The 23376-nt window shown below is 60.5% G+C and overlaps 1 protein-coding gene across 1 annotated transcript; it reads left to right on the plus strand.

Moving 5' to 3' along the window:
* The first annotated feature begins 626 nt into the window (after positions 1-626).
* LOC132317893 (maestro heat-like repeat-containing protein family member 2B) lies at positions 627-20499 on the plus strand. Its single transcript, XM_059823399.1, has 31 exons — positions 627-753; positions 1279-1418; positions 2049-2171; positions 2724-2889; positions 3290-3388; positions 3932-4083; positions 4421-4564; positions 5133-5225; positions 5720-5789; positions 5902-6015; positions 6421-6494; positions 6835-6954; positions 7972-8079; positions 8272-8431; positions 8794-8834; positions 9123-9264; positions 9933-9985; positions 10408-10515; positions 10755-10874; positions 11060-11182; positions 12002-12124; positions 13328-13378; positions 13484-13579; positions 14363-14486; positions 15188-15297; positions 17274-17365; positions 17608-17770; positions 18063-18259; positions 18870-19007; positions 19206-19317; positions 20407-20499. Exons 1-31 carry the CDS (start codon positions 627-629, stop codon positions 20497-20499), a joined length of 3576 nt encoding a protein of 1191 aa, XP_059679382.1.
* Positions 20500-23376: the final 2877 nt, after the last annotated feature.

Here is a 23376-nt window from a genome sequence, read left to right on the forward strand (position 1 = left end):
TCTCCTTTGTCTTTCCGCCACGCAGCTGGGTGTGATGGGTTGGAGGTCTCCAGTTTCTGCCCAGTTTGTTCCTGGCTGGAGAATGGGAGCAGATGTTCTTGGAGAAGACACAGGGGAGGGCACACACAGACACAGGCAGGAGCCTCCTCTTTGGAGAAAACCAGGGCAAGAAAATGCAGAGGGCAAAGGCGAGGGCAGTCCCCTTGAGACCGCGTTGCCTTGGGTCATATAATCATAGACTCATAGACTGGTTTGGGTTGGAAGGGACCTTTAAAGGCCATCTAGTCCAACCGCCCTGCAGCAAGCAGCGACATCTTCAACTAGATCAGGTTGCTCGGAGCCCCGTCACACCTGACCTTGAATGCTTCCAGGGATGGGTCCCCGGAGGGGAATGTGGACTGGGGACAGAGCTGGGAAGGGCTGTCTGGAGAAAGTCTTTGCTAAAGCTGATTGAGGCCCACGAGCAAATGCAGGTGATGGAGAATGGGGAAATCCTGCATTTCTGGGCCTGTGGGGGTCCCCAGGGTGCTGCCGTGTCCAGACCCCGCCCCGTGGCGTGTCCCCAGCACGCGTCCCCGTGTCACAGCAGCCGTCTGTGAGGTGCCATGCCCTGCAGTGGTGTCACAATGGCCGGGCACTATATCTTCCTCCTGGGGCTGGTGCTGCCCCAGTTTCTCGTGGCTTTTGCCCGGAGGGAGCAGTGCATCCACCCGGGAGATCCTGCTGCCACGAGGAGGATGAGAGCGCTCAGAGGTGAGGGGCTGGCGGGAGGTTGGGGGCTGATGCCTGCTGGAAGCAGTGTCTGTCCCAGCCAGGTGCTGGGGGCTGTGTCCCCGTCACCTCTCATCCTGCTGCCAGGCACCTCCGAGAGGGCTCTGGCTCCATCCTCTCCCTGCCCTCCGTGGGGAAGCTGGGGACCGCTCAGAGATGACCCGGCCCGGCCGGCTCTTGTCAGGGCTGGCCAGCGCCAGCCCTCCTGGCCTCTCCTCGCAGAGCCCCGTGTCCATCCCCCACCCAGCTCAGGGCCCCTGCGCTGGACTCGCTCCAGCACGTTGCTGCCATTCTGTCACTGGGGAGCCCAGGATGGGCTCAGTCCCCCAGGGTGTTCTTCCCACCGCCGCAGTGAGGGGAAGACTCCCTCCCCTCATCCCACTGACTGCCCTCTTGCCGGTACAGTCCAGCACAGGCTGTTAGTGCTGGGGGAGGCTGGGAAGATCCTCCCCGCTCCCTGGTGCAAAGCCCTGCAGCCAGCAAAACCATTTCTTTCTTTTCTTCCAGCTCTCTGCCCATGCCTGAGTGCCCAGTCCAGACCTGCGCGTTCTGAGGACGCAGGCAGGGCAACGGGAACCGTCCCAGTGGTTGTCACTACCTTTGAGGCCGTTGGGACTTCTCTGCTAAAGCGGTTGCAAGACAATGAGGTGAGGCAGGGGCGGGTTGAGGGCTCCCCTCTCCTCACCCCTGGCTTCCCTGGCTGCCATGGCCGAGGGGGATCTTGCCTGACGGCACCTCTGCCCTCCTGCAGGCGCTTCGTCCCCAAGCGCTGCTCCTGCCGCTCAAGCTGCGCTAATGCCACCGCTCCCTGCTCCTTTCCCCGGGAGCTCAAAGCACTCGCCTGGGCACGGCAAAGCCTCTGGCACAAATCCCAGCACCTCTCCAGCACCTTTGCCCAAGGGCCCAAGGCCCTTCCTTAGCTTTGCTTTGGGAACTGTCCCAGTGCCAGGGCTTGTGCCGGTGCAAGGATGCATGCTGTGTCCCAAGGTGCAGGTTGCTCGTGGCTTCCCCTCCTCAGGGCATGGTCTCGTTCCCACGCTTCCCTGCATGGCCTTTTACCCTGGTGGAGTCGATCTCCCTGTCTGGCTCTCTGCTGACGTCAGAGGTGCTGCGGAAGATCTTTGCTGTTCCCCCGTGGCTGTCCTGACCAATGCCTGCAGCTCGTACCTCGTGCCCGTGTCACACAGATGATTTGGGGGGCAGCAGGTCTCTCTCGTGGCTCCCTGGGAACGAGGGCAAAGCAAGTCCCATCACCCCGCTTTGTGGCCTGTCCCCAGGGTGACCGAGTGCAGACATACCGGGAGCTGGAGAGCGTCTTGCAGGGAGATGACGGCCGTTTGACGAGCGGTGTCGTGAACCGCCTGCTAGCAGAGGCGTCCAGTGACATGCGAGCAGCCCAGGTGAGCTTGTTCTCTTTCAAGGCCACCAAAGCAGCCTGCCTCCGCCCCTGGTTTTGGGGGAAATACAGAGTGGTGCAGAGATGTTCCTTGGTTATTCAGACCCAGCGGAGATCCTAAGGGAGAGGCTCTGGGGACTTGTCACTATAGGGAATTTGGACACAGAGAGCTGTGCAGAGCCGCAGCCTCAGGGCTGTTTGGAACTGAGCGAGAGCTGGGTTCAAGCTCAAGGTTATTTCTCCTGCCTTGAGGAAGAGCCATGGGAACCCACCAGCCCCACGGAGAGGTCCCAGGGGGGTCCTGAGTCTGCGGCAGTTTGTTCCTGGCATCTCCGTGGAGAGGGAGAGGGGGCAGCGGCACAGGGCTGCGCCAGGGAAAAGCCTTCCCTCGTCTCTCCAGGGAGCTGCTCGCCTACCCTAGGGTGCAAGAGGCAGCAAGTGCCGGGCCCCGAGCACAACTGCCCCAAGGGCTCTCGCAGAGGAGATGGGGTCATTCAGACTGTCTAAGTGCCTCAGCCTTTTTCTCGGGAGTGTTTAACCTGTGACGCTTTTGCAGGGTGTGACAGGTGACATGAGGACAGCCGCTAGCGATGTCCTAGTGGCTCTGGCCCGCTCCCACTTCCACTTTGTCATGCCCGAGCTCCAGAGCCACCTGAAGGCCATGGGGAAGGTCCCTGATGAGATTGTGCTCCTCACCTTGGGCAAAATGGCCCGCAGCTACGGTATGGCACCCTTGGCCTCCTGGGTTGGGCAGGGGTCTGTGATAATGGGGAGAAAGGATCCACCCCCTCCCTAAATGCTCTGTGTTGAACTAGAGGGCTATGGAGTTGTCGTGCCTCCTTGCTCCCTGCCAGGGCCAGCTGGCAACTCTGCCCTACCAGCCTGATCCCAGCTCCCGAAGGGTGGGAACCCATTGGAAACAAACCCGCGGGGTCTCTGCCCCCCACTGTCCTCCCTGTTTCCCCAAAGGGCTTCCCTGCATCTCCCCTGGGGAAGGCAGCCCTCCCCATACCCTCTGGCATGTCCTGCGTGGCCCAGCAGCCCCAGCCCTGCCAGGGATAGACACCAGTCTCCCATGTCTCTCACTAACACTCGGTCCCTCTGTCCCTGCCTTCTCTGCAGCCCTGCGGTGCATCCCCTTTGTGAGAATGACTCTGCTTGCCCTGCGCGCCACGCTGAGCCAGGTGGGGAGTGGCCGGATGCTGCGCACCGTCTGCAGTGGTGAGTGCTGGCTCCTTGGCCGGGGTCGCAGGGGCAGGGGCTAGGGTGGCCTTTGATGCCTCCATGTAATCTCAGAAGGAACAGGGTGGGCGTCAGCCCACAGCGAGGTCAGGCCTTGTTGATCCCAAACTGCCGTGAGCGTGTAGAATGAGTGGGGGAAGCCCGGGAAGGGAAGGGAAGGGAAGGGAAGGGAAGGGAAGGGAAGGGAAGGGAAGGGAAGGGAAGGGAAGGGAAGGGAAGGGAAGGGAAGGGAAGGGAAGGGAAGGGAAGGGAAGGGAAGGGAAGGGAAGGGCCTGCAGAGAGAGATGCTGGAGGGGAAGGGGCCACTGAGGAGGAGAAGGTGCGATGGGGAGGAGGAGAGAAACAGTGCGCTGTTTGAATCCAGACACCTCCAGAGCAGAGATTGCCCTCAGATCCAGATCTGGTCCTGGGCTGAGCCCTGCCAAGCTTGGGACTGTCCTAAAAGCTGGTTTGGGCGAGGGTGCAAGGTACCGTCCCTGCTGCAGACTCTCACATGCTCCCTTTTCCTTTCTCCTGGTGCAGTTCTGGAGCAATGGTCAAAAGGAGTCAACACGTACTTCTGCAACCGGGAGCAATGCCCCTTCCCTTGCGAGGGGGTAGCACAGTTCTGTGAAGCCATTTACCCGGTCTTCCGCTACGCGGCGGTACATTGGCTGGACTGCAAGGAGGAGGAGGTGAGAAGTGCTGCTTTCCACGCCTGGGGCCACAGCGGGCATGTCCACTGTGTCGGATGTCGGTGGGTCCGTCTGTGCCCAGTGGGGTGCAAGCAGAGGGGTGAGGGGAGGGGGCTCCCTGACGGGAAGCAGCTGAGTCCTGGGGCCTTTCTGCAGGGAGGGCTGGGGTACCAGCGTGGGGAAACGCTCCCTCTGCTTTGGAGCGGGCCCTTCTGCTGCAGGGCAGAAGGGAAAGGGAAACCCCTCTCAGTGGGAATGGCAGACTGCTGTCCAGGGAATACTGAGCACTAGGCAGATCTTCAGCCCTCCAAACAGAGCCTCTCCCTTCCCTCTTCAGGACAAGCAGGCTGTCCTCAGGGCTGTGGCTGCCATGATGGAGGTCCTTCTGCATGAGGAGCAGTACCGCGAGCATGCCTGGGAGCATGTCCTCTGGCTCCTGCACCGGTATCAGGAGGTCCGAGACACCTCCCGGGTCACCGAGGTGAGGTGGTGCGCAGGGTCCGGCGTGGCTGCTGGGGTGGGTCTGCGCGAGTGCCACGAGGCGCTGGGGAGCTGTGGGGTGCCAGGAGGAGCTGGGAAGCCCTTAGAGAAGGAAGAGGGAGAGCAGAGGAGGCCTGAGGCTTCCTGGGCTCTTTGGGCAAGAAAAGAGCAACCCAGAGGGGGCCAGGAGGCAGGCAAGAGTCCCTGGGGCTTGTCTTCTCAGGAAGGGAGGCATTGCCACCACCCTAGGGCTCTGTGCATGGGAAGAGCTTTGCCCTAGTGCCCAGGGCCATGTCCAGTCCCAACCAGTGAGGGGCAAAGTCTGATGATGAGTGGGAAGTGCCAGGAAACTGAGTTGTCAACAGGGGGCTCTGTTCAGAGGAAAGACACCCTGTCGATGCGTCTCTGAGGGGAGGGAGGGCAAACAAGAAGCCCTGTGCAGGAGGGTTTGGGGTTTTCTCTCGGAGCTGCTGTTAGGGACTGCCCTTATGCCAGATGTGCTGGGTTTCTTCTTTCCCAAGTGCCTTTAGGTGGCTTTAGCCTCCTCTTCCTCCCCTATTCTCTTGCAGAGCCTCAGCTATGTCCTGGAGATGCTGGAGGCAGTTCAGACCCCAATACCACAGGGCACGGCTCTTGCCATCAGCACCGCTGTGCACCGCCAGGTAAGGGGAGCCTGTGCCCAGTCATTGGCCTGAGGCCCACACACGTGATTGCCATGGAGGGGAAAGACCTGCCAGCTGGCAGGGCAGGGCAGGGCAGGGCAGGGTGTCCTTCTGCCGGGACCTTCCTGCAGGCCAGGAGCACGCCAGGATGTGTGATCCAGGTGCCACCTTAAGGCTGCAGGATGCCTGATCCCGCCTCTTTGGAAGGGGCTGAGGGGCAGCCCAGTTCCCACAGCAATCTCCCTCTCAGCCCAGTTGCAGGAGGACTCTGGAGCACCAGCAGCCTAAGGGCAGCCTTGCGACACCGCTCAGCCTCAGCTCCTGGGCAGCCAGGGCTGCTGCAAAGCTCTGTGTGTGCCCGGGGCCACCGTGGGGTGGGCTGGGTTTTGGCTGCGGGTCCCGTGCCCAGGGAGAGGAGAGCGGAGAGCACCGTTTCTTTTCAGTCCCTTTTAACACTATTGCAACTTTCTCTAAAACGGACCTCGTTCCCACAGCTCTCTGATGTGACCAAGGAGCCTGGCCTGGCCCATAAGGCAGCACTGTCCCGCTGCATCACGCTTCAGGGTAAGGAGAGAAGACTGGGCGATGCCCTGCCATGCCACGGCAGCTCCCTCCCTGTCCTGGGTGGTGGGGGGGCAGCTGCCTGCTAATGCAGAATGCCATTTCTTCCCTGCAGCACGAATGTGCCCCGAGGAGACGGTCATGTTTCTACACTCCCAGCTGAGTGGTGGGACTGAGGCTGGTCGCGTGGCAGCCCTGGGCCTGCTGGGAGCGCTGGCCCACTCTGACGGTCAGTGCCAAAGGAGCTGCAAAGAACGGGTCCCCCAGCCGAGCTGACGCCCCGTGACAGGGCTCGAGCTGTCCCCCGGCAGTTAGAAATGGCGGCACAGCAGGGATGATGCCCCAAGCTCAGTAACACGGGCAGGCTGGTGGGCGGGCGGGTGGGCTGGTGAGCACAGGAGCTGCTTGTACCCATGCTGTTTCTCTCATCCTCCTCTGTGTTACCATATTACCATAGCTTTCAGTCCCTATAAACCAGCTGTGCCTCTAGAAACGGAGTGACTCTGGCTACGCTGCTGCCTCCTGTGAAGTCAGAATCAGGCCCCGCTTTTCTGTCCCGTTGGTGTGTGAAAAACTTGGAAGCTTCCGCCATCGGGGCTCTGCCTCAACGCACACCTCTCCATATCTCTTCCAGCACCTGCAGTGAGAGAGAAGCTGCCCCAGGTGGTGGAGGCCATGGGGTCAGTGTGCCATGACCCCAGTGCCCAGGTGAGCTGGTTTGGGAAGGGACGATGCCACCAGGGGAGGCAGAGGAAGCCTTTCCCTCAGGGCAGAGCTGGGGTGCCTGGGGAGCACCAGCGCATTGCCCAGGCGGTGGGTGATGGCTCCTCCCCGGGGAGAGCTGGCAGAGTGGAGCGGGGAGGTCACTGTGCTCTCTGGGACAAATGCCCATCCAGCCTGGTGCTAAAGCCCAGCCCTGATGCCAGGAGCGAAAGCTTCTGCCGTGTGCTTGTCACCTCTCCGCGAGCCACAAAGGCTGCCCCCAAGCAAAGGTGGCTTCCCTTTGGGTTTTGAACAGGAGGACCGTAACCACGCTCTCCCCTGGCAGGTGCGGAGGGCAGTTCTGGAGTTCATCCGGGAGCTGCTCAGCTCCGGATCCCAGAGCTGCTGGGCATGGGATGTGGTGGGGCACATCTTCATCGAGTTCAGCCGGAGCTCGGGCAGACTGGTAAGGGCAGAGCGGGACAGCCGGGGCTTTGACCGGTGCCTGGACTGTGCTGAGAGCTCCTGCAGGCATCCTTGGCCATGGAGAGCTCCACACTGCAGGGCCATCAGCGCTGGCATGGCCGTCAGGGCGGCCTCCAAATGGCCGTTCCTCGTGGGCGTCTGTGCTGATGTCGGTGGAAATGTCAGTGGATGATGTGGGTTTGCACCCGGGCGTGCCACCCAGGACTGCGGGGCTGCCTGCGCACCCCACGGGCTGAGCTGTGCCCACACGTGCCTTCCGCAAAGCCGCCTTGCAAAGGGAGGGGCTTGTAGGGACAGGACATCCTCCATCCTTAAACGCTGATGGACAATCAGAAAAACACGGCCAGTGCAGACACATGGGCCGGGCTAGAGGAACTTTCTGTGGTGTTCTCGTGCTCTGGCCCTCCAAAGCACACCCTGCCCATCCGATAACAGTCTGGGGGCCCGCATCCCTTCTGGCAAGGGGACAGGCTGTTTGGCAGTCCCTTTGGGGAGCATTTCCAGCTGGGTGCCCAGGAGATGAAAGCTGGGGAGCCTCCCGCTGACTTGCTGAGGATCTTCCCTCTAGCTGGGAGGTCCATGTGCATCGCTTTGCTCTGTGGCTCAGGGTGGCTCTGCTTTGGGAGCAGGGTGAAGGAAAGGGCTTCCAGGTGCCCCTCCGCATCCGTCGAGCTGGGTGTGCTGCCGCCGCCAGGGCTGGCACTGAGCACAGCCCTGCTGAAGGGCACGTTCCTCACCTCTGCTTTAGTGGCATGACAGCAGCATTTGGGCCCTGGGATCTGGGCAGACAAGCAGCGGCGCTGTCTGTTCCCAGGCTTCCCAGTCCTTCCCAGGGTCCGGGACCTGGTCCTCGAGCTGGCTCCAGCTGTCCTTGTCCTCCTTGACCCAGGAGGTCAGTGCTCCTGAGAGGCTGGCACAGGAGTACTGGTGAGTCGTGCCTGAGCCTTGTCGGTCAGGAGCTGAGAGTAACGGGGCTTTTGCCAACTCTGTCGTACAGGTGGCAGGAGGCCTTTTTCCCTGGGAAACGCAGGAGGATGGAGCTCTTCGAGCCCTGTGCATGGACATCCTGGGCTCTCTGGATGTCTCTCTGAGAGGGATGACCAAAGTAAGTTGCCCTGTGCCCTGCTGCTGTGGCCACTTCTTGCCTTCAGGACATTTTTCCTCATGCTCTCCCATGCCCTGAACCTCTCCCCTCATGTGTGCTGAAGTGCACAAGGCTCAGGGAAATGCAGACTGCCCTTTTCGTCTTCGAGCTGAGTGGAAATGCCAATACGGTGAATTGCCCTCTTCTCTGCAGCTCCTGTGGCCGAGGCTGCTGCAGTACGTGCTGCCAGCCCAGTACAGTGGCATGCTGATCCCGCTCTCCCGCTGTCTCCGAGCCCTAGTTGAGAGGTGGGAGAGAGCAGGGTGCAAGGAAGAAGAGGAGGAGCCTGATGCCATGGACTCCCAGGAGCAAGGTAGGAGCCCCAGTGAGCGCTGCTGGGTTTGGCCGGGGGTTGGGCCAGTCCGTGTCTCCCTGCGCCCCTCCAGCCCTCAGCAGGAGCCTGGGAAAAGCAAAGGGCAGGCCCTGCATTGCCCCTTGCCTGGCACAGAGGCCCGCCTCTCCTGCTCGCAGCGCTCTCCTGGTGAGCCGGGGCTCATTCCTGGCCACGCTGGAGCTGCCTTCATCTCATGCTGGGCAGCCCTGGGGAGCCCCCAGGCCAGCGCTGTAGCAGCGCAGCTGCTCTCAGCCCTCAGCCCTGTGCGAGGCATTGGAGGCGCGAAGGGCAGGGCACGGTGGGGGCTCGTCGGCTCACCCGGCCTTTCTTCCTCCCCGCAGCCCGGCTGCCGGCTCCCCAGGCCCTGTTGGCTCGACTGCTGGTGAGTAGTGGGGCCCTGGGGAAAGAGCTTTCCTGGCCAGGGGTGGTAGGAGAGCCTGGGGCAGAGATGCCGTTGAGGCCAGTGCTGGGAGCCCCGGAGGAGGAGGCAGCATGCCCGAGTCTGCCTGAGCCCGTCGGGGATCCCACTCCTTTTTACGGGCTGGCAGCACCCCGGGTGAAGGCCTCAGCTGCCGCTGCTGGCTGAGCGGTGCCGAGCTCCCTCCCTCCCTCCTGGGAGAAGCTGCGGCTCTGGCAGCAGGAGCGACCTTTCTCTCCTGCCCTCGCCTAGGTGGTGGTGGCGGCTCCTCACAAGAGTGCAGAACGTGCAGTCGCTGCCTTGCAGCTGCTGCAGGCCCTCCACCGCAGGATCCACAGAGCCTTGGGGGCAGCGTGGGCGACTGAGATCCCCCTCCTGCTGCAGTCCCTGGAAGGTAAAGTGCGGGTGGGGAGGGAGAGGCTGGAGGGAAGAGGGGCAGGAAAATGCAGCTTCCCAGCATGACGGAGGAGAATTGTCCCCAGTTCCCCAGCACTTGCTCTGCTGCCTTTTCCCGTCCAGGGAGCCAGCACTGAGGCTGGGGGCAGCCGTCCCCCAGTGTCGATTCGGCCCAGGGGATGGACGGGGCTGGTTTTGTCCCCTTGGCAGCCAGGTCTTGGTGGCACTCCCCCGGCCTGCCCGGGACGGTGTTTGGGGGAGGGACAGGACTGGTGCTCCTGGAGGGGGTGCAGCCCCTGGCTTTGGAGGACCAAGTCTCCAGGCCAGGCCAGGTTTGCAGCAGCCGTCCTGGGCAATAGCCTGGGAGAAGGGCTGCAAGTGGGTAAAAAGCGGTGGGTCATTAAGGAGAAAATGTGTGTTGCTGGTGCGTGCTGTGACTCAGTGGTTGGAGTTGTTCTGGGAGCTGCAGTCAAGCAGTGTGGATCTGCTGCGGTCAGACAAATGCCCCTGGGATCCCTCCTGTGTCTTGGGCCTCGCAAGGGCTTTGGCATAGCTAGGCCCCTTCTAGGCTGATGGCCTTAGACTTTTGGGAGGTCTGATGGCAGAGGAGACCACCGGGCTCGCCTTTGGTGTGAGCTTAAATAGCAGCTTCCTCTTGCTTTCTAGGAAAAACCGGGAGCTGCCTGGACTCTGCAGAGTGGGAGCACCGTGTGCTCAAGGTACAGCATCCTTGGAGGGGATGTCACAAATAGAGGGGGCGAAGAGGGAGCAGAAGTGGGAGGAAGCTCAGGGCTGCCTGTGTAGGCAGCAGGAGGTGGGGGCACCTCCTGAGCGCCCTGCGCCTCCCCCCGCAGTAGGTTCCTGCCCGCTCAGAGGAGCTGCTGTCTGCACAGGTGCCATGGCTGATGGCTAATGCCCTCTAACGCTGTGGCACACGCCTTAGCACTGCCTCCTCCTCTATGTCTGGTGTGCCGGGGGGTCTCACCTGAGGTGTTAGGAGAAGAGGGAGGCTGGTGAAAAGAGGGTTGGGTGGGGCAGGGGAAGCGTCTGCTGTTCCCGGCAGCTCTCCCCCAGCAGCATCCCGGGACATGTGAGTGTGGAAAGGGCCCTGACCAAGGGCTTCCTCTCCTGTTCACCCCAGTTCCTGCGAGCGTCGCTGGAGCCCATCGAGGACAAGGCCTGGACTGTGGACCTGAGCCAGGAGCTGAGCCAGCAGCTGGGCAGCTCTGCCGCCGGCTCCTGGGAGAAGGTGTGTCTCCTGCCCCATGTGGGGGCCGGGGTGCTTTGCCCACGCAGGTGGTTTCCACTTCTTCCTCTTCCCTGGCGCCCAAAAGGCGCTTCCCCCTGGCTTGCCTCAGTGGCTGGCTACAGCCTGGCACTGGGGCCGGCCTCGCCTGCTCCCGGGGGCGGTTGGGTCTGCCTGGGCCCAGTCGTCTCCTGACAGGTTGGGCCGTGACCGCATCTTGGGCTTGGCCTCTTCTCTTTCAGCTTTTCCTGTACAAGGCTCTTGGGACAGCGCTGGCAGCTTGTCGGGACCTCAGACACGTCCAAGGGCAGGTGCTGAGGTTCCTCCAGGAGACAAACCCCATGGAGCTGTCTGAGGCCCAGGTGAGGTGGTGCTCATGTCCTGAGCATCTGCTGCCTGTTCCTGGGGGAGAGGGAGGGCTGCTCCAGACCTTGATTTCCCCGTTGCTGCCGTTTCCCCCTTGCTGCAACGTCCTGCCTGGCCGTTGTTGCTGACCACAGCTGAGTGCGTGGGCTGGAGCCGACTCCCTGTTTCTCTGTGGTTGCAGGGAATGATTTCTGTTGTGTCCCACGCTGCCCAGAGCCACTTCCACCTGGTCTTGGATGCGGTGATGATGTTCTCCGCCGCTTCCACCATAGATGGGTTCTCTCAGACTTCCATGGGCTGGAAGGTAAGGGATCCAGGGTTTTGCTGTTTGGCTTTCCTTTTTTGGTCTTATTTCCACTTCTACACCTGCAGCAGCCAAACCGTGGCAGCTGCCTTTAGGTTAGCCCTCTTGTAAGAGCTACGCGAGACCTGTGTTTCAGAGGGGATGTCCTGGCATTGGGGCCCCTGAGGTGTCTTTGGAAAGGACGGGGTTTGACACCGGGTGGATCAGAGCCACCCAGCTGGGGCAGCTGCAGCGGTTGCTTGCTTGCAGCCACGTGGCCCCTGACTTAACTTCAGGAGGAGCTGGCAACAAGATGGGGTGGGCACGGTGGGACAGTCTGCCGCTTCCTCTAAGCTGAGGCTGGGAGCAGGAGCCTGGCGAGGTCTCGCTGGCTCTGCTCCCCCCACCTCGGGGCCATGGGGACGCCTTTCAGGGCAGGGCAGGGCCCTGCAGAGAGAGCGGTGCAGCCGGGCCTGGGGAGGTGAGCAGACTGGGCTCATCCGCACCCCTGACGCGCACGGGCTGCACGTCTCTGAGCAGGACCATGACAGGCTGTGTCAGATACCTTGCCACAGAAAGGCTCCAGGCAGCTCCCCAACCTCTCAACTCAGTGGTAAAAGAGCCAGCAGTGTGTGCGATGCTGGCTGCACCTCGTCCCCATCCCCATGCGAGAAACCAAGCTGTGGAATGGGAACAGCTCCCAGCCCCGGAGCTTGCAGCTCGAGGAGCAGCTTGGGGAGCTGCTGGGAGATGCCCAGGGAAACAAGGAGCTGGGGAAGGTGCAGGGCAAGGCCTGCTGCAGGAGCCTGCAGGAGTCTCAGGGCATCTCTGTCAACACAGGTACAGCAGCAGCAGCAGATGGAGAGAGCCCAGGCCATTCGCGCTGCTCTCATGCGCACCTACAGCGGCATTGCGCTGCGTGCCCCCAAGGAGCAGCTGCTCACCCGTGTGGATGAAGAAATCGTGGGCAACATCCTGCAGCTCTCCAGAGCTAAACAGAGGGTAGGAGCATGGGGTGCGCAGGGCAGGGATGCCTGGGTGTCCCAGGTCCAGCCCCTCGGGGCTGGGGTGCACCGAGATGGATGGTCTCTTTCTGAAGATCTCCCAAGGAAGGGTTTGTCCTCAACGTCCAGAGGCAACCCCGCCATGGGTTTCCCCTGCCCATGCTCCTCTTCCACCTCTCAGCCCTTCAAAGAGTTGAAGGGGTGCTTTGCTCTCTTTGGCCTCAGGACTTGCAGCTCAAGCTCGCCCTGGTGCAGAGCATCACTGAGGTCAGCTGTGCCATCCAGGCTGTGGGCGACTGCGGCAGCTTTGAGCTCTCCTTAAAGCAGGAGGCGATGTGGACCTTGCTGGTGAGTGCCCGTAGCCAGGGCAATCTCACGGGGGAGTTTTGGGCTGCACCATCAGACTCGTTTCCCCAGAGGCACGATGGTCTCTGGGCTTCATGCGAGCTCCTGGAGCTGTGTCCGGAGCTGGTGGGGCCCCTGAGTGGTGGTGCTGGGTGGCTGTGGCTGGGGAGCAGGGTCCCTCCTGCGGTGCCTTTGGGCATGTGTGGGGGTGACGGGGCAGTGTCTGCCCAGGCCTGACGGGAGGGCTGTCCAGTGCCCCTGTGCACTGCCAACTCTGCGCTTCTCTCTCTGGGACTTGCAGGACTGGATAAAGGAGGAGCCCGGGGACTCCCTGGTGTATGGAGTGTTCCAGGCCCTAGAGGAGTTGAGGTGAGGTCTGTTCCCCGGGCTCTGGGGACTCCTGGTGTGCCCCATCCCAGTTGGCTGGGGCAGCCCCAGTGGCCTTGAGCATGGAGCCAGGAGCTGCTGGGGCTTTGGAGGGAGGGTGTCCCCCATGTTGGGTGTCTCCCACAGGAAGGGAGCCCCCGGGGTTCCTTAACCTGGGGGTGGGGGTTTGCCTGCTGCCTGGGAGGAGGCAGGAATTGATGGCACTGAAGGCAGTGCTTGCTGGCATGGGGTGGGGGTGTTGGATTTGGGGTGCTTAATTAAGAGGAACCCAGCTGTGGTTTAAGCCCCTCTGGAGAGGGCTAGTAAATCCCCTTTCTGTTTTCTCTTCCTTTTCCCTCTGGCCAGCAAGCTGAGGCCACCTCTGAGCAGGGAGGAAAATCGCAAGCTGCTGGCAGTGTGCTGCCAGACTGTCTTGTCCTTTCCTTCCGAGGAGCGGATGAAAAAGGGCAAGAAGACAGTGAGGGCAGCTGTGAACATGCAGGTACCCACCGGCCAGTGCCTGCCCACCCCTGGGTCAGGATCCCACCTCAGTGCGCCCTGGCAGCCCCCATGATGCAGAACCTCAGCTCTCCTTTCCTGCTTTCAGCTTTTGCACAGGAGAGGCATGGAAGACCTGGGCCATCTCATCGAAACCCTTCTGGAGGCAGAGGAGACCTCTGCCGGCTTTGACGACGTGATCCATGTGAGCAGCCATGGGGCAACAGGGAAAGTGTCGCAGGGGCAGAGGGTCGAGGCCTTAGAGGGTGTTAGGAGATGGATACCTTTCCTATGGGAAAGTGGGCTTTGGCTTCTCGCTCTGAGGCTGTGTGTCTGGCCCAGACCAGGGGCTGAGTTGGGGGACGGGAGCGCCCGGCCACTGCAGCCTCAGGCCAGGCAGAGCAGTGGGCCCTGATGGAGGGAAAGCCCAGAGCCAGCCCTGAGCTGGGTGAGAGCAGCCTGGGGGAAGGCTGGAGCGGGGAGACGCTGGCAGGGAAGCAGCAGCTGGCTCAAGGCAGAGGCGGCTGGAGAGAGCGAGGCGGTGGAGGCTGCAGTACCAGTACTGAGTGGGGCCGGGAGCCATGCTGGGAAGGGGCCAGAGAAGGAGGGAGGGGGAGAGGGATCTCAGGGAGAGAAAGATGCCTGTGGTGAGAGAGATGCACCCTGCCTCAGGTCCTGAAGGGTTGGCTCACCTCAGCCAAAGGATGGGAGCGTGAGAGAGCCCTGCGGTTTTGCGCCCATCTGCTGGGAGCTCGCAAGGAGCTATTTGAGCTCATGGTGAGTAGAGCCCCTCCGTGTGCCCTGGTGCCCCCTTCCCACCATTCATGGCCCCAGAAGGGAGCCCTGCCCAACTGGGTGCTGGGTTTCGGGGCTTCAGGGATTACGGGGCAGGCCTTCTGCCTGCATCTGCCCGGTTGCTGCTCCTGGAGCAGAGGCAAGCGGGTGCTGGGGCTGCCTGCGACCCTTTTCCTGCTGCTCTCCCCTGCAGAGAGGACGTTCTTGTGAGCAGTTCGGCTCCCTGGTGGGACTGCTGGTGACTCTGACCAGCGACTGCCTGGCCATGTCCTGCCGGAGGGCATGGGTATGCCTTGGCTACCTTCTCCAAATGCAAGGTGAGGAGAGCGGGCACTTCCCAGCCTTGCTCAGCCTGATTCACCCACTGCTGTCTGAGAGCAGGACGTTGTCACCAATGCTGGGGACTGTCCCCCTCCATGTCTGTCCCCCTCCATGTTCAAGGAGAGACAGAGAGTGGTCAGAGAACTCGCTCGGATGAGGTCCCTGACGTTTCAGAGAGTGCCTTCCCCCTCGCTCCCTGCCTTGAGCCTGGAGAGACAGGCAGCTCCCTAGGCAGTCTCCAAACTCATCGCTGCCAGGCAAGAAATATCCTGCCAAGCACAAGAGAGGAAACCAATTTGTTGCCCAGAGCAAACTGGGCAGGGAGGAGGGATCTGAGCTGCAGGCCCAGAGCGTGCTGCAAAGGTCCGCCTGTGCTGAGGTAGTCACGGGGAGGTTTCCTGCCTCCCAGAGACGATGGTGGCCTGTGCGTGAACAGGGGATGCAGCTGCTAGGAGCAGAGGATGCTGAAACCCTGAAGCCCCAGCAGAAGGTTCCCGGAGGAAGAGGGCTCTTTCCAGCCGGGGATTTGTCAGCCATTTATCAGGCTCGGGAAATCCTGCTGCACTGAGTTCAGGAGGGCCCCGGGTTTTCCTGTGGCCTTCACTGCCACCCCTTGGGTTCTCTTTTAGCAGTATCTAGGGCCAGAGGTTGCGTTTCTGTAGACGTGACTCCTCTTTTCTCCTGGTGTTTGTTCCAGCCAAGACCATGAAGGCGGTGTTTCAGGCAAATGAGATCAGGTGCCTTGCTGAGGAGCTGAACAGCCCAGACACTGAGGTTCCGGTGGAGACCTGGACCAAAATAGCAAAGGTAACTGGCCCCAAAACAGCGGGGTGGGGGCCCAGCTCCTGGGCTCCTGCATGTCTCCCTGCTCCCCTCCAGAGTCTCTTGCTGGCTCCAGAGCAAGCTGTCCAGATCGCTTAGCCGCATTAGATGCAAACAGCACCGTGTGCACAGCAGAGGAAAAAGTGATTGCCTCCTCCGTGACTGCTGAACTAACAGTCCCGTCAAGTTTTCTTTCCTTTCTGAATTGCTGGAGCAGAGCTGTGACACGGTCTTTCCTGTTCCTGACTTCTCTCCAGGCTGTTTGCAAATGCATCCCTCTAGCGCAGGCTACGGACTTTCTGACCGCTGTCCGGGACAGATTGCTGCATGTCACACCCACACGTGCAAGAGCAGTGCAGAAGTGGGTGTTTGTCTTCCTGGAGGAATGCAGAAAGGAAATACTCCAGGAGGTAAAGGAGATCTTTTTTCCCATTTCACTTTGTCTTTTCTCCTGTCGGCTGTTGCACTGCAGCCTGTGCAGTTGGCATGGGCTCAAGAAACACCACCTGTGTGCCGAGCCGAGGGGCTACTGATGGTCTGAGCCGGGCATTAGCAACTGCTGCTGGGGTCTGCTCCAGCTGGTGACAAGGATATGGGCACTTCTTGTCCAAAGTCTCCCGTTGTCCACGTCCTTCCCACGAGTGAGGCACTAGGAGGCACCGACCTTGCCGTTCCTCCCCTTCCTCCGGGGTCACTGTCAGTCCTCCCTGCCCTGGGACTCACTTCACCCTGCTCTTTCTTCCCTGCTCCCCAATTCCCTCTACTCTGAGCTTTGCTGGGCATGCCAGGTTTTCCATAGGTTGCATACTTGTTCATTGCTGTCGCTGCTTTCCATGTGCGACTGTGGTGTTTCCCAGCCTGCAAGGTGCCCTTCCTTTAGCCACCAGTTGCTGCCTGTTTGTAGCCTGGGAGCCTCTGGCCTCATGCTGTGCCTGCCCTTTCAAGGCTCCTGTCCTCTTCCTCTGCTTGTGCTCTGCTGCGCTCCATTTGGGCTCCAGGGCCAGCAGCAGCTCGCTCAGCCCAGACTAACTCCGTGGCTGTCCGTCGCTGACAAAGGTCGATCGCAGTGACAGCAGCCACGGGTGGCAGCCCACTGGATCGCGCCCAGCTGAGCTAAAGCTCACCCAACCATTAGGCCGCTGCTGTTACAGCCAGGGCAGGGTGTCCCTGTGCCGTCCCTGCAGAGCCCGTGGCTGCTCCGGGCAGCGGGAGCGCCGCATCCATGGGCTGTGGGGTCACCCCTTGCTGCTTCCCCAGGCGCAGAGCAGGTTCTGTCTGCACCACGGGCCAGAGGTAGGCAGCCGCAGGAGAAGCTGGGATCTTCCACGAGACGAGGGACCTGGCTGCATCTTTGTCCTTATCATGGCCACAGCTTCTAGCTGTGAAAGGCTCAAACAAACACCCCTTCCTTCAGGGGAAGTTCCTACGTGTGGGGAAGGGGTTTCCACTTTGGGAAAGGAGGGTAGGGGCAAGGAGAAGTGTCCCCGGAGAACTGGGTTCCTCTGGAAGGAGTCACGTGCCCTTGCAGAGGCCCTGCAAGGCATCTTCAGGGTCTCAAAAGCGTGTTTGGTTTTGCTCTTGCATCGCTACAAACAGGTGGGGTGAGGTATTCAAGTGTTGGGTGTGAAACGTGTCTGTGTCCTCTGTGTGCACAAGGGCACGCAGCTGCTCATACAGTTGGGCCCAGGCACATGCGAGTGAGTGCACGCATGCCTGTGCGTGCGTGCGTGCGCACAATTGCCAAGAGCACATCCAGCTCCAGACGTGAGCCAGGGTCAGGCAGGGTGGAAGGGGTGAGGTTTCGAGCTAGGTCTGGACTCAAGGGAGCAGGCACTGCTCATGTGCTGAATGACTGTGTCTGGGCCCCGCAGGAGGGGATAAAGGATACACCGAACCCTTCTTTCTCCTCTTCTTCCATTCAGGTGCCAAAAATCCTGAAGACCCTTTGCACCTACATGCAGCAGAGCACCCACAGGCCCTTCCTGCTCCGGGCCCGCTTTCACCAGGAGCCCCTCATCAGCAGTCTCCTCCAGAAAGGTCTGCCCATGGACAGGTACGTGCACTACCCGCTTCCCCGCTGTAGTCAGAGACCCTGCAGCTTGCTTGCCCTGGGGTGGTCCAGTTGAGAAGCAGGACTTTTGTTCCTGCCTGAACAGTCTTGAGTGTTGCAAGCCTGCATGCTTGTGTCTCTGCCGTGAGTGGGGCGTCGTAAGCCCCATTGCGGATGAGGAGGTTTGAGGGCACTGCAGGACTGCGAGGATACGGGCTCAGGGGTGAACGTCTCTTCCCTTGCAGTGACACGGTGGAGCTGTGGAGGACCCTGGGGAGAAGCACCATTGTGATTCAGGTCCTGAGGTGCTTAGTGGAGAAACTAAACAGAGCAGGAAACAACCGCCTGTGGACTTGCTCTTGCGCTTGTGAGCAGCACAGTCATCAGACTGTTCTGGAGACTGTGATGGTACGTTCAACGGCAGACATGTTTCTGCAGCTTTGCACCTGCTAACTCTTACTTCGGCATGAGGGAGTCAGGTGCCCTTTGCAGAAGCCCCTGGAGACTCCCAGGGTGCTGTGCTGGGCCGGCCTCAAGCAGTGTGGGGAGCCGGCACAGTCTTGTGCTCCTGAGCCACAAGGCTGTCGCAGAAGTGACAATTGCGGACAGTAACCCCCCCTGCCCCAGGCAGGCAGGGGAACCAGGCTGGTGGGAAAAGGCCTTGCCTGAACAGGTGCTTCTTGGTCACGTTTCTCTGCAGATCACCCGTGCCATCTCCGAGGTCGTGGTTGCCCTGAGGGACATGGAGGAGTTCAGGCAGCTGCTTCCCCACCTCCTTCCCAGCCTCCTGAGGTGGGCCAGTGAAATGCTGGACGAGGAGAGGCTGCTTTCCCCCCTGGGAGAAGGCTGGAGACAACTGTTCCTCGAGGGCCAGGTGCTTGAGGAGAAGCCCTGCAGGTAAGGCGCCACAGGGGCAGATGGAGGGGCTGGCTTTGGTTCCCCTCGCCAAGGCACGTGCCTTTGTGGGGCTGAGGGAGTGCTTCACCTGCCCCGCTTCCTAGATGTGCAAACCGGTCGTCATGGTTGGTTTTACTTCTTTTCCTTCATGGGGAAACTCCAGCTCCCAGGCAGGAAGGTCTTAGGCAACCCGTACTGCGGACGGCTGTCATCTTGCCTCCTGCATACCCTTGCATGCACACCAGCATTGCACTCCCTCCACGGGCCCCCGCTGGGAGCAGAGGCTCTCGTGGGCACTGGTGTCATTCTTCACAAAATGCTGGTGGGAAGAGGTATTAGGTGTTGCCTTGGCAAGTATCGGGCATGGAGTAAGCCTAGGAGCGTGGGTTTTCCTCTGCGTCAGTGGGTTTGGGGCATGATGAAAATGCCAGTGTCGTTAGCTGCAGTCTTGAAGGCTGTGAAGCAGCATCTCAGGGGTATTTAGCTCTGCTGAAGATAAGTATTCCCCTAACCTGCTGTGATTTGAGATTTCCTTGGGTTTGTGGTGGTGGTGTTGTTTTGATTTGTTTTGTTTGTGTTTGTTTATTTTCTGGTTTGTTTCTTCTGCCAGGATTTTCCTTTCAGCTATAGAGTTGGTGCTAGGCAAATGCATGGCGCAGACGTGGATGCAGCGGCTCATGGATCAGTCAGTGTGGGCTCGCCTGGAAGACGCCCTGGCTCACCCTGAGGGGGTGCGTCTCCTGACCAGGTAAGAGCCCCAAGGATGCACCTGGCTGCCTCCTGCGGAGCTGTGCCCAGGGAAATGGCTGCGGGGACCCTTCCGGCATGCCTGGGAAGCCGTCCTGAGCTAAAGAATAGTGTCTGCATCGGTGCACGTGAATTTTGGAGACCCGGCCTGTGGCCTTCCTGGCTAACTGTGTGTCCCTCGCTTGTGTCCCCTGTGCAGCGTCCTGCTCCAGGCTGGGCTCGTCTCCCCCTGGCTGGTGAAGAACCTCTTGCCATGGCTGGGTTCGTGCTCAGTTAAGCTGCGGGTGACAGCTACAGCCTTCTTTGCTGAGGTAAGGCAGGGGGTGGGGAGGGAAGGGTTCAGAGGGTTTTACCGAGATCCTGCTCCTTGGGATGTCTTTTTTTGTGGGAAGATCCCTGGAGAAAAGGTCCCTGGAGCGGAGCAGCCAGGGGAGCGCCTGGCCGGGACCAGGTCCCCACGGCACTGCCTGTGTCGTTCCAGCTCTCGGGGCTGCAGGACAACAAGGAGCCACGAGTGAGGCAGGCGCTAGAGGAGTCTCTCCACGATACCTGGCCCCAGCCAGCACCAAGGAGTTAATTAAATAAAGCTCAGCACAAGATGCCTAAAGGGTGCTGTATCTTTTTTTTTTCCCTGATGGCACCCTTGTGCTTGGTGGGACCACATGTGGGTGACACCGAGGCTGGGGGCTGCCAGCTGCATGGCCCCTCTCGGATCTTCCCGGGCTGGGCACAACGGAGTCATGCCAGGACAGACCCCAGAGCAGGGCTCTCCCCATGGGGTCCTGGGGCCTTGCCGTGCCCTCCCACTGCCCATGGGAATCCCCTTGCCACCCCTCCCACCACGGCATGTCCACCTCTGGCACCAGCAAGGGGTGGTGCAGGGAACAGCCCAGGACAGGCCTGACCATCCCACCACAGCAGGCTTTGCCCCCTGGTGTCCTACCATGCTGGGACCCCCGACGGCACTTGCCCAGGGACACAGTGTGGGTAGCAGGGGAAAAGGGGGGCACTGGGGGGAGTAGAGGGCACTGGGGGATGGGTGGGGGGAACCAAGGGAGGCACAGAAGTTTACAGGAGCGTGGGCAGGGGGCAGAAGGGGGGCACTGGGGGACAAGTGGGGAATGTCGGGGGGCATCTTAAAGGGTCAGCTATGGCTCAGGGGCTGAGCAGAGGGACAGAGCGTAGCAGAGGGCTCTGGCTGGCCCATCGGACCCCTGCCCACTAACACAGGCCCCACTGGTGCTGCTCCCCAGCCCCAGCAGGCCTGGGCACATCTGTGTGGGGCAGGGGCAGCTCCACGCAGGGAGCCCATCAGCAGAGATGTGGTTTCACCTCTCAGGCTGCTGGGCACCCTGGCCCTGCTGCGAGCCCATGTAAGCCTCTGGTCCCCTGTCCCGGAGGTCCCACCAGACGTGGGCTTTGTGCTGCCCTCCAACGGTCTGAGCCTCTTCCCAACCCCACGGAGCTTCTCAGCCCTGCCGGTAACTCCCTGAGTTGCTGCTCATACGGACCAAACACCTTGGTTCAGCTGCATCACCTGGAAGAAAGCAAAGGACCAAGAAGCCAGAGACACGGGGAGAGAAGTCCCTGCAGATTGGAGTCTCTGGAGATAAATGTCTTTGGGGGAGATTTCTCATATCAGGCCAGGCCCAGAAAACAGATGAACCTGTGGAGTGGGAAGGCTCCAGTAGGCAAGAGCTGAAAGGGGCTGAGCTCTGCCTGCTAGCCTGTTTTATGAGCTCTCCTGACAGCAGTAACAGTAACAGCAGCAACCCCAACAGCCGCTGAAGACGGGCTATTTACAGAGCACAGTCTCCTCTGAACAAGTACAAGCATAACTCCTGGCACCTCACTTCCCCCCAAGCAGCCCCCTCCTGCCCCACTCCTGTGGGTGCCCCACAGCCAAGCTCTGGGCTGGCTCGGGGGCTGGGGGAAAGCCTGTGACACTGGCCCACAGGGGCCCAGTGCCCCCAGGAGCCCCAGGCCAGCGCGGCCCCAGTCCTGCAGCCGCGGTCCCCCAGGGCACGGCCAGGCTGCACTGTCCCATTGCACCACACCACCGCTGTGGGAGCTGAGGGGTCCCCAGGCACTCCCTGTGTATGGAGGGCTGGGGCGGGGGGGCAGGCTCTTGGGGTGCTGGGACCCAGAGATTGGGCTGTGGGACGTTCCCTGCTCCGGGAGCACAACAGGCACCACGGGTGACTCGCTCAGATGTGGCTGTCCCTGTTGCTGCTCTCAAAACTTCGGGCAGAAATCCCTCCAGAGGCCAGGACAAACACCACCTCAGCTGCGGCGTCCCCGCAATGGCCAACAGATCTCCCTGCCTTCCCACCACGGGCTAGCCCTGTCACCCTGAGCCCCGAGGAGCAGAGATGGCTGAGGGCTCTCCAGCAAGGAAGGAGGGGTGAGAGGGGAAATTTCCTCATCCAAGGGCTGAAGGAAGGCTCTGGGATGCACGGCGGCTTCCCCACCCATTCCGCCCCAAGGTGAAAGGCGAGGGGCAGAACACAGCTGGAGCCAGAGGAGCCCAGCCAGAGCTGGGGCTGCCTGACTAGTCAGGGATGCAGGGAGGGAAGGGTGTGTGGAGGGATGTCCGTGACTTTTTCTGGGAATGCTGTCTCAGACCCCTCCCCCAGAACTAGGGACATGCCTCCCCATGCTCCTTGTCTAAACTTCCCACCCTTTGATAGAGCTCCTTGACACGACCAGCTGGTTTCCAAGGCTGGGCCTGGCAGAGGAGGGAGGACAGTTGGGGTCGGCCCTTTTTGGCTCCTCAGACTGGAGAATGACATCCTTAGCTGCATCAAGAGGGCAGATGCGGAGAGAGGGATGATACTGGAACAATGAGGTTGGAGAGCTGTCTAAGCTCCAGACCTGCAAGCAAGACTAAAGCAAGCCTTGCCTTTGGTGACTTGGCTTCCCAGATCACCATGGGATGGAAGGGGACCCTCTGCTGGGGAGCTCTACTGGACAGATGTCCCCACCGCAGACATGTACAGCTTCTCCAAGGGACACTCCGGGTGTCTCAGCAGAAGGCGGAGGCAGCCCTAGGCAGGAGTTGGACTTGAGGGGCAGTTCCTCTCCCCAAGTGGAGGTGCCAGCCAAGGAGCCTTTTCCTAAGGGAGCTGGACAGACCTGTTTCAGAACTGACCATGGAATGGAAAGAGTGCAGGTGCCACTTCTGGGGGCAGGGGTGACAAGGTTTCAGTCCGAGTCTCGCATCACAAGGAGTGCCCCGTAGTTAGCAGGGCAGCAGGATGCTCTTTTCTCACTTCTTTACTCTTGCCCACCCCATCCCAAAGCCACGCCTGAACCACCAGCTGCCTCCTTCACCTTCCAGACCGAGATGAGACATGCGTCCTGGTGTTTGGTTAGTACAGTCTGAGGATGGCATGTCTTTGGGAACTGGTGACTAGTTAGCCGGTCACCCTCCGGAACAGGGTCAGTCTACGCCCACAACCACAAAGAGCTGCAGCTGTGGCACATCCCACGCTACGGCCGTGGGATGGCATTTCTCTGTGCAGGGGGAAAGGTCCATTGCAGAGACTGCTGTTCTCCCCAGATTCACACACCAAAGGGGACGAATGAAAATACTCCAAAATGATATTCCTGTAAAGCAGCCGTTGTTTCACGTGCCCTCTGGGGGCCACCTCCAAAAAGCTGAATACGCTGCACAGAAACGTCACCTGCATCGTGCTGCCCAGAAGGCAAGCCACAGCTTGCCTAAAAGGCCAGTCTAAACACAGAAAACACCCGGCAAGCTGTGGCCCACGCAGTAGCAAATCACTGGGGGCCAGCTCTGCCTCCTCCTGATGCTCACAAGCTCCAGAAGCAGACCAACCTCTCTTGCAGGGTGCAGCACCAGCCTTACCCTTACCCGCTCCCTTATTCTTTAGGCAGAGTCAGACAACCCAGCATGCAAAATTTCATAACAACTACAGCCCAAGAACAGCAAGATGTCTGGGTTCACCTGGCTTAAGGGGTAACCACGCTGCCCCAACCCCACCACACACCCCTTCCCTAAAGACCGGAGGACTCCATGGAAATCTCTGTCTGAACCCACATGCAATCCTATGCCTGCCTAGTAGCATGAAGGGCTTGGATATGTGCACGTTTCCTGTTCTGGTAGAGCGGCGGCTGAGCTGAGAAAACTTCTAGGAAGGTCAGTTTTCCCACGCTCATCCACAGCCCAGCATATAGCTAAAGGATATCGCATTTGCGTACGAGTCTCATTTAAACAAATCCACGGGTCTTCAGAGTCTTCCCCACACTGTTCTTCACATATATCCAATTGCAGTTTCAGCTCTTCTTTCTCCAGTGTTCACAGCTCCTGTCAATGCCGTAAGCACACCGAAAAACACCCAATGAAA

This window comes from Gavia stellata, chromosome 12 (genome assembly GCF_030936135.1).
Source record: "Gavia stellata isolate bGavSte3 chromosome 12, bGavSte3.hap2, whole genome shotgun sequence".
Lineage (NCBI taxonomy): Eukaryota > Metazoa > Chordata > Aves > Gaviiformes > Gaviidae > Gavia > Gavia stellata.